This window comes from Saccopteryx bilineata, chromosome 1 (genome assembly GCF_036850765.1).
Source record: "Saccopteryx bilineata isolate mSacBil1 chromosome 1, mSacBil1_pri_phased_curated, whole genome shotgun sequence".
In the NCBI taxonomy this organism is placed as follows: Eukaryota; Metazoa; Chordata; class Mammalia; order Chiroptera; family Emballonuridae; genus Saccopteryx; species Saccopteryx bilineata.
The window spans coordinates 370,729,679-370,744,811 of record NC_089490.1 but is presented as its reverse complement, the minus strand read 5'-3'; the positions used below and the strand labels follow the sequence as shown (position 1 = coordinate 370,744,811).

Sequence of the window (15,133 nt, the reverse complement as noted above, 5' to 3'; positions counted from 1 at the left end):
TATTATACCATGTATACTATGTAGTATATATTATATACACACATGCATATATACACAAATACACATACATATATTTATGTTATTCTATATGTTAATTACTGTGACATGAAATCAAGCCGTTTTATTAGATACTAATTTTGAGACGAATGTGAGTTAAATCTTGAACAGAGCTATGACTATACTGTACTTTGTACTTCACAGTGACATCTTCTGACTATCATTGGAAGTGCAGCTTCAGTAAAAGCAAACTCCCTAAGGAAAACCTCTGGCTGCCATTATTATTATTATTATTATTATTATTATTGTCAGTTTTCAAAATAGATTAAGTTCAAATGATTTGTGCCTGTTGCTTTTCATATCTGCAAAACAAAAGGTGACATATTTATGACATGGGGATGTTGGGAGGGTTTCTGTACAAACCGGGCATAAAGTTAATGTGTGCCAGACCCCATGGGTCATGCAACCTTGTGCGTGTATGACACAGTCCCTTTTACACTATTCTGCGCGTGATTTTGTCTTTGAGTTACTCCCCAAATACCTGATGCCACAAATTTTGTTCTTAGCTTCTATTGTCTGAGGTTCCTCACCTGGAGGCTATGTCTATTAAAATGGGCTCAGACTTCACTCTACCTTTTAGTAATCTCATGACCATAGATATATTCACTTCTCTAATCCCTAACATTCTAATCTACAAAATACCTTCATGAGTATGGAAAAACATAAAATAAAGCAACCCTAGAGAACTGTGTAGTACATTTCTTACACATGGAAAAAAAAAACCTTCGAACTACTGTTGTACATTTAAAAAACTAAGTTACGAGCCCAAGCAGTTGTGATAGCTGTGAGGGACCACACAGGTAGCAGGTACTGAGGTGCGAGGAGCATGCAGGTCAGTCTGGCTCCCACCACAGTTCCCATAAGGATGCCATCCGCAGCTGGGCAGTAGAACACTGCAGTTTACTGGTGTGGTTTTGGGGAAAAGCATCCATAAGTACAGATAATAGTATACAAATATATTATTTGTTTTCATAATCAAAACCAAGATAAACATTATTTTATTTAGAACTTTAATGAGAACTTTTCATCTTTGGTTGTGAACTTGAAGTATATCTGATAGGAAGTTATATTTTTCTTTTCATCTCTCACTGAATAAAGCAGAACTCATGAGTAAGGGTGACACTTGGGCTGACATTGGCTTATTCTAGTGTTTTATTTCACAGACTAGGAGGAACAGCAGCATTGTGGTGAAGAGAATGGCCTCCCTTGTATATTTAACATTTGAATTTAAAATCTACTACCTACCAGTTTAGGACCTTGGGCAAGTAATCCGACCCTCTGTGTCTTAATTTCTACGTATATAAAATGGAGGCAACAATGGTATAACCACCCCAGAAGTTCATTGTGAGGATTAACTTGGTTTAAGATATAAAATGTTAGCTATTATTTATTATTGTATCCTTTTTTTGATGCCTTTCTTTGTTATTTCATGAGAACTAACTGTTATAGAGAAAGAAAAAGAAATAAAGCAATATTCCAGCCATAGCTGCACATTGTGTTTAAGACAGAAAATTAATTGAAAAAAAACAACAACTTTTCACATCATACGAACCAACTACTGAAATGGGAAAGATTGGAGAGCAAGAGATCAAAACTTTTATTTTTACAAGGCTAACTATTGCTTCTCCTTGGTCTTAAAACTCAGATTTCCTGCCCTAAGTAGAAAACAACACACATTTATATACTGTATGTATATCTATCTATATCTATATCTATATCTATCTATATAGATATAGATATCCATCCTCATGTTTAGGTCTTGGTTTTCATCACCTCTTTGTCATACAACTTAAAGTGATGAACACGAGGTGGGAGGTGGAGTTAAGTTTCACTCTTCTCCATATATCCCTAGATTTCACTTGCTGTCAAGTGCTTTCTAAATAGAGTACGCCCTTGATGTATCAAACTAATATAGTTTGACATCATTAACTTTATATGAACATTCTTTTAGCCCTTTAGCGAAAGTTATATGTTCAGATAATGACTGATAAATGCAGCCTGATACATGATACTCACTTTTTAAATTTCTTTATATATATATATGTAAAAATAATTGTGATTTTTTTTTGCCAAAACATCACCATTGTTCCAAGCTCCTGACATCAGCTGTAGTTTCCAAACTGAGAAAATGCCAAAGATATCGAGGTGACCTAGACTCTCTAGTTCTTAAGTATTGAAATTGTGGTATCCAAGTTTTCCTGTACAGCAGAAGCATCCAGTTCCACCTTAAATAAAAATTATTTGCCTCCTTCCTCAAAGGACCTAATTTAATATATTTAGGATGGGATCAGGAAGTTGCTTTTGTTAACAAGCATTTTGGGGGATTCTCATTTAGCTATACTGAGGAGTACACTTTGAGAAACATTGATCTAAGGAGATATATGTTTTCTACACAGATATATTGAAATTAGCTGGCAACTTTTGTTTTCATAATAAATGTTTCAGCTTGGCTGGTGACAAAAACAATGAATTCCTTTGGTTAATTTATTTTAAGAATACATTAATGTAGCCACGAAAACATAAGGCTATTTGCCAACATGGTTTAGTCTCAGCATTCTTATTTGTATTAAACATTACATTTTTCCTCAGTGTGTTTTTCTACAGAGATTAGTTTCTATAGACAGTGCTATAGCTGCTTTCAGGAAGCAATTCTCAGGAATGAGCTACCATCTGACCACTTTCCAGCTGAGAGAATATTGGCTAATCATTTAAAGTGTCCAAAACTCAGTCTCCTAGTGATAAAACATATATAAGTACTATGCATTGCCAGGAAGTGAGGGTTAAGTGACAGAGAGTAAGCATCTAACATACTTCCAGGGCAAGACTTAGTGCTAAAAAATATTGGCCGAGCCCATAACTTACATGTTGTATAAAATGAAATAAATATATATATATATTATATATTACACAGAAATATATAATATATATAAATATATTACACACAAAAAAAGAATTCAATATCTTTCAATATTTTTCTCTAATCAGAGTATCCCGAAAAGAACAGATTGCCCCCATATTTTATGTGAACTTCTTATCTGTGGAATGAGCTCACATTTCACTTCGTGGCATCTGAAGGAAAAAGCTACATGCTCTTAACAATACTATATGCTTCCTCAACCATCTCTGCTTCTTGCCAACCTGTCACTTCAGTTTCTTGCCTCCTTTATCCTTTAGAGGGTTTTATCCTTCCCCTTTCCTGTCCAATACTAAAGCCTTAGTTTAAAAAAAAAATTTTAACAAACAGGAAGGCTAGTATTGGGGAACTTTCCTTTCACTCCTACATCTCTGTCCAATCACACAGCATACAAGGAGCCCTGTGTGCTAGGTCTCACTTCCCTCTGCCATTCTAGCCCCTTCTCACCCATTCCATGGAGATCATGACCAACCTCACTCCATTATAAGACCACTTAATTATACAAGTCCAGAACCTTCAACTTGTCAAAAGGTTTTGGGGTTTATGATGTCTGACTGAGTTTAAAGGTATCAAAAGATACCTTTTGGACCTGTCATCTTTAGGTAAATTTAATCAAGGCATTCATGTGATATTAATTAAGGTAATATAATTTAATAACTATTTTTATTTTTTATTTTATTTTATTTATATTTTTCTGAAGTGAGAAGCAGGAGAGAGGCAAGCAGACAGACTCTCGCATGCACCTGACTGGGATCCACCCAGCATGCCTACTAGGGAGCAATGCTCTGTCCATCTGGGCATAGCTCCACTGCAACTGGAGCCATTCCAGCACCTGAGGCAGAGGCCATGGAGCCGTCCTCAGTGCCCAGGGCCAACTTTGCTCCAACGGAGCCTTGGCTGCAGGAGGGGAAGAGAGATAGAGAGGAAGGAGAGGGGGAGGGGTGGAGAAGCAGATGGGCACTTCTCCTTTGTGTCCTGGCCAGGAATCAAATCTGGAACCACCACACACTGGGCCAACGCTCTACCCCTGAGCCAACCGGCCAGGGTCTTAATAATTATTTTTAATATTTCACCAGATCAATCAACATAATTCATCCTTTTTACATTCAAAATGGAAACTAAGTCAGGTCAAACATGTTTTTCTTATTTTTCTAGAGGACGTTATAGGTGTTTAATCAGTTCTCATAACTGGGATTGGTTAGGGTGATCCAGAAATGGCTTTCACATTGGCCTGAAATTATCTGCATGAGCTTGGGAAAAAAAAAAAACAACCCTGTTGTATTTCTCTGTGCTAGACACTATTCTTTATGTACGGTACCTTATTTAATCCTCTTGAAAAATATCTATGAGAAAGACACTGTTACCACTTCTTTATTGATGAGAAAAATGTGGCCAAAAATCTTAATCGACATTTCCAGGTCATGTAGCTAGTAATACTGATTCAGAGTCTGCTTGATTCCATTGTCTTTGGATTTGACTCATGTAACAAGGAAAACGTTTCCTGTAACCCCTATCCCATTAATCAGCTCCTCACTTAGTAAGTGCTTCTAGATGATCAGAGTTCTGTTTTGAATCAGTCTGAAGGGTAATAAATTAGAAATCCTCATAACCCTCTAGGGGATTGACAAGAGAAAGCCACAGAAAGTAACATCTTCTGTAGGGACGTGAAGTGGAGGCTGGCCCAGAAGCTGCATTAGCTTTTGCCAATACCATAGCTCAGCTGCAAAGACTACTCTGAAAGACAGCAAGTCCTTCTCTGGTTTTTGTTCCATTTTTTTTCTAAGGACCATTCACTGGGCTCATTCTCTTCCCACCTTGCTTCCAGAAGAATCTTACTAGAAAATAAAACTATGATTTTATTATTTGGGCTATACCAGTCAAGAACTTTAAAATTCTTTTTTTTTTTTTTTTTTTGTGGCAGAGGCAGACAGAGTCAGAGAGAGGGACAGATAGGGACAGACAGACAGGAATGGAGAGAGATGAGAAGCATCAATTCTTCCTTGCGTTGTTTATTGATTGCTTTCTTATATGTGCCTTGACCAGGAGGTTACAGCAGACCAAGTAACTCCTTGCTTGAGCCAGCAACCTTGGGCTCAAGCTGGTCAGCCTTGCTCAAACCAGATGAGCCCGTGCTCAATCTGGTGACCTTGAGGTCTCAAACCCTGTCCTCCAATCCCAGTTCGATGCTCTATCCACTGTGCCACCATCTGGTCAGGTCATTTATTTTGATTTTTAATAATATCACTAAATTAGGTGTTGGTTGCTTAAGGTATCCAGTATAAAAGCAACACAATAAATTGTAATCTTTATGTAAATAATAACTAATATATTCTTAGGATATCCCAAAAGACAACAAGTATAGTTATATGCATGCACTAAGATACAACTTTAACATATTTTTTAACCCTAAATGTTGAATATCATTCCTTTCCAATTTATAGAAGAGAAATTTAAGTCTCAGAGTAATTGAGAAACCTATTCAAAGGCAAAGAGCTTGTGATATGCACATATAAAGTTAAATCTATGACCACTTAACCCTAAAAAATATTATATAACTATAAATTACTCATGGGTCATAATGAAAATATAAGGACATATCCACCAATGAAAAGTAATATCACCATACATTAATGATGGAAGTGAACATATTTAGTATCTCATCTTTATAAGATAGTTAAGTGTGTTTCCCATTGAACAATGCCACACACAGCATAGACATAATAGGTAAGAAATATATAAACAAATGTTTAGCTAGGAAATATATTTATAGGAAATAGCTTCAATAATAATACCCCCAAAATTCAAAAACACTGGTACGTAAAGATACATGCAGCCCCATGTTCATTGAAGCATTGTTCACAATGGCCAAGACATGGAAACAACCAAAAAGCCCTTCAATAGATGACTGGATAAAGAAGATGTGGCATGTATATACTATGGAATACTACTCAGCCATAAGAAATGATGACATCAGATCATTTACAACAACATGGATGGATCTTGATAATATTATACGGAGTGAAATAAGTAAATCAGAAAAAAACTAAGAACTGCATGATTCTATACATAAGTGGGACATAAAAATGAGACTAAGAGACATGGACAAGAGTGTGGTGGTTACTGAGGGGGGCGGGGGAGGGAAGAGAGGAGGAAAGGGGGGGAGGGGAGGGGCACAAAGAAAACCAGATAGAAGGTGACAGAAGACAATTTGACTTTGGGTGATGGGTATGCAACATAATTAAATGTCAAAATAACCTGGAGATGTTTTCTCTAAACATATGTACCTTGATTTATTAATGTCACCCCATTAAAATTAGAAAAAAAAGACCCCAAGGTCACCAAAAATGTCATCTAACAATACATCTGAGAGATCAAAAGAAACCATTATAAGTGTATCTCTTTAGAGCTAAACTGTGTACAAAGATGGGAACTATTAATGACTCTGCTATGGATTTTGAAAATGACCTAGTATAGGCAAATAAACGGTTTTTCAACAACTATAATTACCTTTGACAATAACCTGTTGTTCTATATTATATCATCAGAGAATTAGTTTTAAAATTATTTTATACTCCACAACAATTAGAATAGTTCTGAATATATTGTATGTACCAACTATATAAATGTGGCTTGACTGCAGATGAGATAGATCATGGAGAGCATTTACAGGATAGAACAGAAAGTGGATTGGGGCAAGTTCTGAGTTCTTGTTTCAGCTGCCTTCTGTGGACCTCAGAGCAGTTTTTCATGGTATTCATCAAAGTACACAGCACGATCTAAGCTAAAAGTATCACCAAAGCACTTTTGAAAGAACCAGCCTGGTTGCCAAGTAATCTTCACTATTTCTCCAGTTTCTTTGCTAATATTTTCTATCTTCTGGGTGATGCCAGTCATTCTTGTTCATTTTGTGTCATCCAGTTGATTTGTATCTAACCTCCCATTTATTCTGATATATCCAGAACAATTAGAAAGATTTCATAAAAATAGTAATACTGCACAGTCTGACTCTTTTGAGCACTTGATATGTTCCAGGTAAACTTTCTTTATACATGAACTGATTAAATCTTCACCACACCCTCACAGGTAGTTTTTATGTAGTCTTATTTTTCACACGAGAGAACCGAATGGAGAAGTAAAGATATTTACCCAATACTTCACAGCCAGCAAGTGGTCTACACTATTAAATACAATTATAAAATATTATTTCTCTCATCCTCGGAAAACAGAAGTTACTTCTGATACTCCTTAATTGATATCATTCACTCTTTCCACTATTCACACTTACACCTTTGTCAGAAACATTGGTTGTTACTTTGTCTTATACATAATTATTTCTGCACATGATAGAATATGAGGATATGCATTTGTAGCTAATATATTATATTATTGTTTTGATGCCTTATGCAGTAACTGACTCATTGCAAACACACTTTAATATATGCTAATAAAAACATAAAAAAGATTTCTGAAGGTTATAAAGACAAATAGAAATTGATTTATTTTTGTTTTCCAGAGAAGAAAACTTTGATTTAAACATTATCTGTGTAATTAGGTTACTTAAATTATTTACCCCTATTTATTAAAGTAATTTTCCTTCAGAAGTCAGTTAAAGACAGGCACACACACACACAAACACTTTCATAACATGAGAAAACATCATTTCATTAGAACCACATACCCCTCAGCAGTTTCAGTAATTTTTGTTTTCTGGTTGGTAGGTCAAGTTCTTTCTTTCAATTACATAGAGAGTGGTCTAGGACCACTGTACAGTCAAACCATAAATATACATAGTTCAGATTTCCCTTTCACTAGTCATAGGAAAATTGAATTGAATAAAATAATCTCCAAATACTGTAAATCATCTAAAAAGCTGCTATTGGAAATAGGCAACTAAGTTCCAAATTGGAATTCTGAGAAGTCAGAACAGTTGATTGCTATCTTCTTAGTTTAGAAGAGACTTTTCTCTAACCCTAGTGCACAGATTGGTAATGACAATCACCATGGAATACGTGTGCGATCAGATTAAAGGTGTGTGTGTGTGACCACACTCACTATGTACAGGGCTTGGGAGAATCACTCCACTTTACCACAGATCAGTTTGGGGGAGTTAAAATAAGAATGTTTCCTACATCAGATTTATATGCTTTAAAATAAAAACTTTGGGTGTTTATTATGTCTTTATTGTGATGTCTATCTTTTTTTTTTATCCTATAAATTAAACTGTTTCTCAGGACAGATGAAAGCACAGAACAAATGAGAGCCTGGCGCATGTTCAATGTATAGTATCCTCTAAAAATGGATTCCAAAGTAAACATGTGGTGATTGCTGATCAGAGGGCACTGTAGAGACCTGTAAGGTGACTCCTATTGGGAGGACTATTCCCTACCATCTGCTTAATTTTTTTCCTCAGTGGATAACCACCAGAAGTCAGTAGACCTTCACTCCTCCCCTGCCATGCTTCTCTCCCCTTTAAGTCATTTAAAACTTAATAAACCAAAGGCTTCAAGAGTAGAATCACAGTGTAAAGCAACAGAGGTTCAGCAGTCTGAAAGCACAAGGCTTCTCCAGCACTCCATGGGTCCTTTTTCACCAAGAACTTCTAAAGATTTTTTTCAATTTGCTATTTCTTTTAGTACCTATGCTACTTCTTTCTGAAGTAAATTGCTGGCTTTCTTGGAATTGCAATTCAACCCTTCTATAGAATGAGGCTATTTAAAATGTATAGTCAGTCTACTCTGAAGCTATTAAACCAACATGTTTGTTTTCTTTGACCACATTAATTTATTTGTACACAAATTAAATGTGTTTCTATTTTAACCACATATTTATAACATTAAATTAAATTTTCTGAATTTATGGGAACTTTTTAAACAGAAAAGAGGAAGTGTCAGAAAATTAAATTGCTCTTTATAATTCAATGGGGTTTACCAGTAAAAGAGATAATTCTTAGCTATTGTGGAAGGTGAACATTTAGCTTTTTTTCAGGGCAAATAAAGTAACTCCAAGTGGGAGGCATTGAAATGATTTACTGTGATGAAAATTATGGAATTTTATGGCATCTAAAGTTGCTATAAAAAGGTGTAAATGAGGAGCAAACACAAACAGAAAGACATTCAAAAATTCATGTTTAAAAAGCAGAATTGTTTGAGAATTTTTATTTTTGTGGATAGAATACTATAGTTACTGTCTAGTTTCCTCATTTTTTTTACTGAACACATTCTTGTATTTTAAAATAGAAGTGAACTTTAAACCTATTGGAGAGATAATAGCAAGGCATTAAAGAGCTAGGCCCAGAGAAAGAGATGTTGAAACAGATACATTTTTGTATCAAGAGTCTCAGATCTACATTTCTCACACTTTAAAAAAAAATTGACAATTAAAAATGAGTTATAAAGACTGCAGGAAAATCTAGCAAGAGTCACTTTGCTAATGCATTCAACACAGTCTAAATATATGAAATGCCTTTTGCTTCACACACAGGACCACCGACTAAGAAACTAAGTTAACAGAAGTCTTTGGCTAGAAAACCACCTGTCACAGGTGGTCATGGCTGAGCTACACTGCTTTTCTCAGCAGGACAATAAACTCACCTCTACTAATGCAACTGTTCTTGCAAACCTGTACAAGTGAGGTTCTAACTTACACATTAAACCTTATGTCTACAACAACTCTTAAATATTACAAAGAGAATGGCCTTCTGTTAGAGTACATTAAAACACAATCTCTTCTTGCAAAATGACATACTGGTAGTCTCATGCTCATTTTTTAGTGTGAACACTGTCACAAAGTATTCTGGGTATCCAGTAAAACAAATTGTTACTGAGTAATCACAATAACAGACATGCCACTGATTATGAAAAGTTTCTCTTAGGTCCATCACGATCCTTTTGTTGAGTAAGCAAGAAAGAAAATATAAAGAACTGTCACAATTTTTACATACAATCAACACTAAAGAAATTTCATGCCTAGAGCAAACTAGGAATGACTAGTTCTAATATTTCTGGTAATAAATGGGTTGACTCTTTTTAAAAATTACCCTTAAAAACTTACAACTTGCATAAAAGGAAGATGATGATTCTCTGTTACTCTTTCTACTATGTAACCAACATTAAAACTTTGGAAACTAGTGACTTTAGAGCTTTTATGCCACTTAGATTACAGCATCCATATAAAGCAAATGTACTTTTAGAACCACTCTGGTCTCGGTTTTGTTTAAATATTTATTATTTTATATATATGTTAAGAGGCAAAAAATTTGTGTCAAACTTTGATAATTACCTTTTTTTCTAGAAAACTTCACAATTATTAAACCACAACACAAAAGTTCTAAGTAAATGGCAAAGCAATTCACTCAATAGTTGTGATGCACAATTTGCATTGAGCTGCTTACAGTAAACCACAAATATTAAAATGAACTCTGTAACTGGAGTAAATTATTATAACGGACAGCAAAGTGATTTTAAAATTATTTACATTTTGTGAACTGAAGTGACCAGCAACCCTCAGAGAACATGAAGATTGCAAATCATTTTATTTTCATCTGGGAAAGTCACCTGGGCTTTATTTGCAAGGAAAAATTATGTTCATCAACTATCAGGGCCAAATCTAACAGTCCTCACACCAAAAAGAAAGTTTGGCTACAAGAGTCTTAGAGAGCATATGTAGATTAGGAATGCACTCAAGAATTTTACTGCCTGGATTTTTTCATACATAATGAGTTATCTTCACACATTTAATTTCAGAATTAGATACAACTCCTTTCTCCTTTTCATTTTCCATCAGATCCACATTCTGATAATGTTTCCATTCACATAGGTTTGAAAAGATCCTCATCTTGTGTGGGTTATTTTATTTTATAGTAGCCAAGGGAAAGAGGTGGCTGCCAATATGATGTTAAGGGCATGCAGAATAAAGGCTCAGTGCTGGGCAATGAAACAGTCCACCCTTGTGCTGCTCTTGTGGAAGAAGAATGCAAGCCCATCACCAACTTCGGGACTCGATGAACAGTGAGGAGTCACAAAACTCTTTTCAATCACTGCATTTTAAACGCCACTTAAAATAGCTCCTCTGTGCTGGAGCTTAATGTCCGGTCTATGGTCAGTGATGGAGTACAGTATTTAATTGTTTCTGACTAGGGTCCCTGCATCAGCACTCTGAGAGTGTCTTCTAAGTTTCAATCACCTCGTGTGCTCCTTAATTAGACCTGCTCATAAGACCGCCAAATGAAAATTCCTACCGCTAAGCCTACGCAAGATGTTAAAACAGGCCATTTTCAGAAGTCCAGGAACTTTTGTGTAAGGCTCACCATCTTCCGGGGTTAACCATGTTTCTCTGGTTCCCGGACCTTAAAATAACACACATACATACTTGAGGGACAAGGAAGCTCTGTGACTATTGTGACAGCTCCAATGTAAAGATACTGCCTAGTAACAGTTCCCGCCTGGCCCCTCCGTGTCCTTTATTGTGCGTTGGTTACTGCGTGTTCTCTTTTGCTAATACCAGCGCGGGAGGGACACGTCTTTGGGAAGGAAAGCTCTTGGTCCTCTCGCTGGGAGCAATGCTGAGACTTTCTTAAAGGACTGAGATAACTAGAAAAGGGTTCTGCTCTCCCCAAAGGTTTTCTGAACCCTAAAACTAGAGGGACCCTCGAATTTAAGCGGTAGATGCAAACAGCTTAAGTGTCTGTCCTTGGTCCCCACGGGTGACCTGCAGTAGGACCAACCTGCAAGCAGCGCCCCTGGGTTCAGGTCCCGCACGCTCCTGGACTCACCTGGTGCTGAGGACCAGCGCCGGCAGGAGATGCAGCAAGTAGTGCGCTGGGCTGAATTTCATGCTGTCGCCTGCCGGGGTCCTCCTTCGCTCGCTGCCTTCGCTCGCGTCTTCTCCGGGTCCTGCCTCTCCTTGGTGCCCGGCTCTGTCCCTGGCCGGCGATCAGCCCTCTCCAGCAGCAGGCGGAAACGGACAAACGGACAAACGCCTTGCGAAAGCAAGCACTGAGAGCGAGAGTATCTTTGGGAGTGATGTCACCAGCGGCGAGTTGAGCCTTGCCCGGGATTGTTCGCGCGGCGCCACCGCTTCCGAGCCCGGAGGACGCGTTGTCACTCGCGCTGGAGGCGGCGCGGGGAGAGGGAGGAGGTGCGCCGCGATGGCCCCTCGCGCTCCGGTCCACGGGCTGCGCTCGCCGGGTCGGCACACCCGCACGGGGCTGATCATTTATTCAGCTTTCCCGGAGGATGGGGAGGAGCTGGGCGGGGTCGAGGAGAAGTCTAATTTGCCAGTAATTGCACCAGCGTGCTCCGCAGGAGGTTAGACGAGTCCCTGGGAAAGACTGTCACACGCTTAGATCGCGGGCAGGTGTCCCTCACCTGACTAAAACAGTGTTTGGAAATACCTGGCTCTGGAGAGAGTGTCTAAAATATAATCCTAACTAGAAATACAGAATGATTCGCCTGATGTGTACGTAAGGACAGCAGGAGTCAGCAGCCTCCAGAAATGTACACTGAGCCCACAATGCCACGGCAAGCTCCTTAGTCCTCCAACGTGAACCATAGATAAGGGGGTTTCAGGACAGTTGAGAAGGCTGCTTCTGGGTTTGAAGGTTTCCGACCTTCCTCTGATTTTATTCAGTCTGCATGTATGGGTTGGAGCTGATGGCCCAATTTCGGGCACCTGAAGAGGTTGTTTTATTCAGATGAGGAAGTATAACTCAGAAATTCACCAAAATGTTATGTCATTAACTCGGAGAAGTGGTGTTAGAAGGCAGAAAGTTTTATGTGTTGTTTTGTTTTCTATATTTTCCATTTTTTTTAAAGAGTGGGCTTCTTATATTTAACAATCTTTATTGTGAAAAAAAGTTAATTAGTAAAATGAAATACAACTTTAATGCAAAATAACATATTGCAAAAGCAATTCTGGTAAACATCTACTGAAATATTCAATTCTAGGATCTTTACAACATGGTATATTTTTGATATTCCAGTAGGATATCTTGGTTAAGTAAATGTTTATAAAGCACATCCTCACACATTATTTCATTTGATCCTCACAAGAGACTTTATATATATATATATATATATATATATATATATATATATATAATTTCCTAATATAGAGATAAAGAAACTAAAAATCATCTATTTGAGCTGGATTTTTTTTTTAAACAAAGAGTTGGGTTTTTCTAAATCTGAAGCAAACTCTGCTGTTACCTGGAACATTACACTCAGCATAACTAGGCCAGAGTGATTAACATGGAGTTGATGTTCAATGAACACTAAAATGTACTAAAGGCCTCAGAGCAAAGGTCAGGTGGTCTGCAGGAATTCCTATGCAGAAAGTTCAGCTCATATTCCGTTATTCAGGGATGAGCCATGTACAGTAAAATTTGGATTAAGCACCTTCTTTAACTTAACTTTTAAGACATTATTTGTAGGAAAAGTGTATTTGTTATAAACCCTTTATTTTACAGAGTATACAAGTTGAAATAATTAACCATCTAATTTACTGATTTGTTTTTCCTTTTAAGGGGAATAAAGTTTAACATTCACTCAGAACAGATATTGCTTTAAAACTCCTGGCTAAAATAGATGAGTAATAACTTTTGCAAACTGGATGCCTGCTCCTTGGGCGATAGTAAGATTCGTAACAGATAGAACCGGGCATACACAAATCAGCTCACTGGTGAATAGCATGTCATTTAAGTAGGGAAATTGTACTACACTTTGCTAAACCAGAACTATGACTTCGAAGAAAAATAATGTATTTCAGTTTTGGTTCTGCCAGAACTGATTTCCTATTCAGTTTCAAAGGTGACCATTGAGTTGCATACTCAACAAAGACATACAACAGTACTTGGTAATAAAAATGGTGTATATGCTAAGAGCTAACATAAAGATTTATAGAACACATTCTTGTTTACATAACAAGAGGGACCTTATTATCTGTGCCTTAATCACAGGAATCAAGTGTAGTAGTCATTTTTTTTTTATTTTTACTGAATTTATTGAGGTTTGACATAATTAATAAAATTATACAGTTTTAGGTGTATAATTATATAATACACCATCTGTGTACTGCTGTCTGTGACTATGCATTTGTTTATTTTTGCTTAATCCTTCACTTTTTTCATCTAGCACTCAAAACCCCATCCCTTCTGACAACTGTCAGTCTTTTCTCTGGTATCTATGAGTCTGTTTGTATTTTGTTTGTTAGTTTATTTTGTTCATTAGATTCTGTATATAAGTAAAATCTTATGTATTTGTCTTTCTCTGACTGGCTTATTTCACTTAGCCTTAATACTTTTAAGGTCTGTCTATGGGGTCACAAAAGGTAAGATGACCTTGTTTTTATGGCTGAGTAGTAGTCCATTGTGTAAATGTACCACAGATTTTTTTTTTTTTAGATATCTACTGATGGACACTTGGGCAGCTTCCAAATTTTGGTTATTATAAATATCACTGCAATGAACATAGGGTTGCATCTATTCTTTTGAATTAGTGTTTTAGTTTTCTTTGGATATACTGCCAGAAGTGGAATTGCTGGGTAATAAAGCAGCTACATTTTTAATTTTCTGATGAAACTCTATACTGTTTTCCACAGTGGCTGCACCAGTCTGCATTCACACCAATGGAGCAGAAGGTTTCCCTTTTCCCCACATCCTCACCAATGCTTGTTTGTGGGTTTATTGATGCTAGCCATTCTGACAGGTGTGAGGTGATATCTTATTGTGGTTTTAATTTTCATTTCACCAATGATTAGTAATTTTTGAGTATCTTTTCATATGCTCATTGACCATCTGTATGTCTTCTTTGAAGAAGTGTCTATCTATTCATGTCCTCTGCCCATTTCTTAATTGGGTTGTTTGTATTTTGGTTGAGTTTAAAGTTCCTTGTACATTTTGGGTTTTAAGTCTCTATCAGATGAATCAGCAAATATGTTCTCCCTTCAAGTGGGTTGTCTTTTTGTTTTGCTGATTGTTTGCTTTGCTGTGCAAAATCTTTTTAGTTTGATGTCGTCCCATTTATTTATTTTTCCTTTTGTTTCCCTTGACTAAGACGACATATCAGAAAAATTATTGTTACAAGAAATTTCTGAGATTGTATTATTTATGATTTTTTTCTAGGCTTTGCATAATTTCAATCCTATAATTTAAGTCTTTAATTTATT

At 36.7% G+C, this 15,133-nt stretch overlaps 1 protein-coding gene across 2 annotated transcripts in view; it reads right to left on the bottom strand.

The window, feature by feature from the left end:
* LUZP2 (leucine zipper protein 2) overlaps positions 1-12,151 on the bottom strand; it is a 498,752-nt gene extending 486,601 nt beyond the window's left edge. Inside the window, exon 1 of one of the 2 annotated variants that reach the window (XM_066251151.1) lies at positions 11,742-12,151. Coding sequence is in view for 1 of the 2 variants with exons in the window: in XM_066251149.1 (XP_066107246.1) it covers positions 11,742-11,803 (62 nt within the window). In the remaining variant the exon portion in view is untranslated. The remainder of the gene's footprint in view (positions 1-11,741) is intronic. The other variant, XM_066251149.1, reaches the window with a different exon arrangement.
* Positions 12,152-15,133: the final 2,982 nt, after the last annotated feature.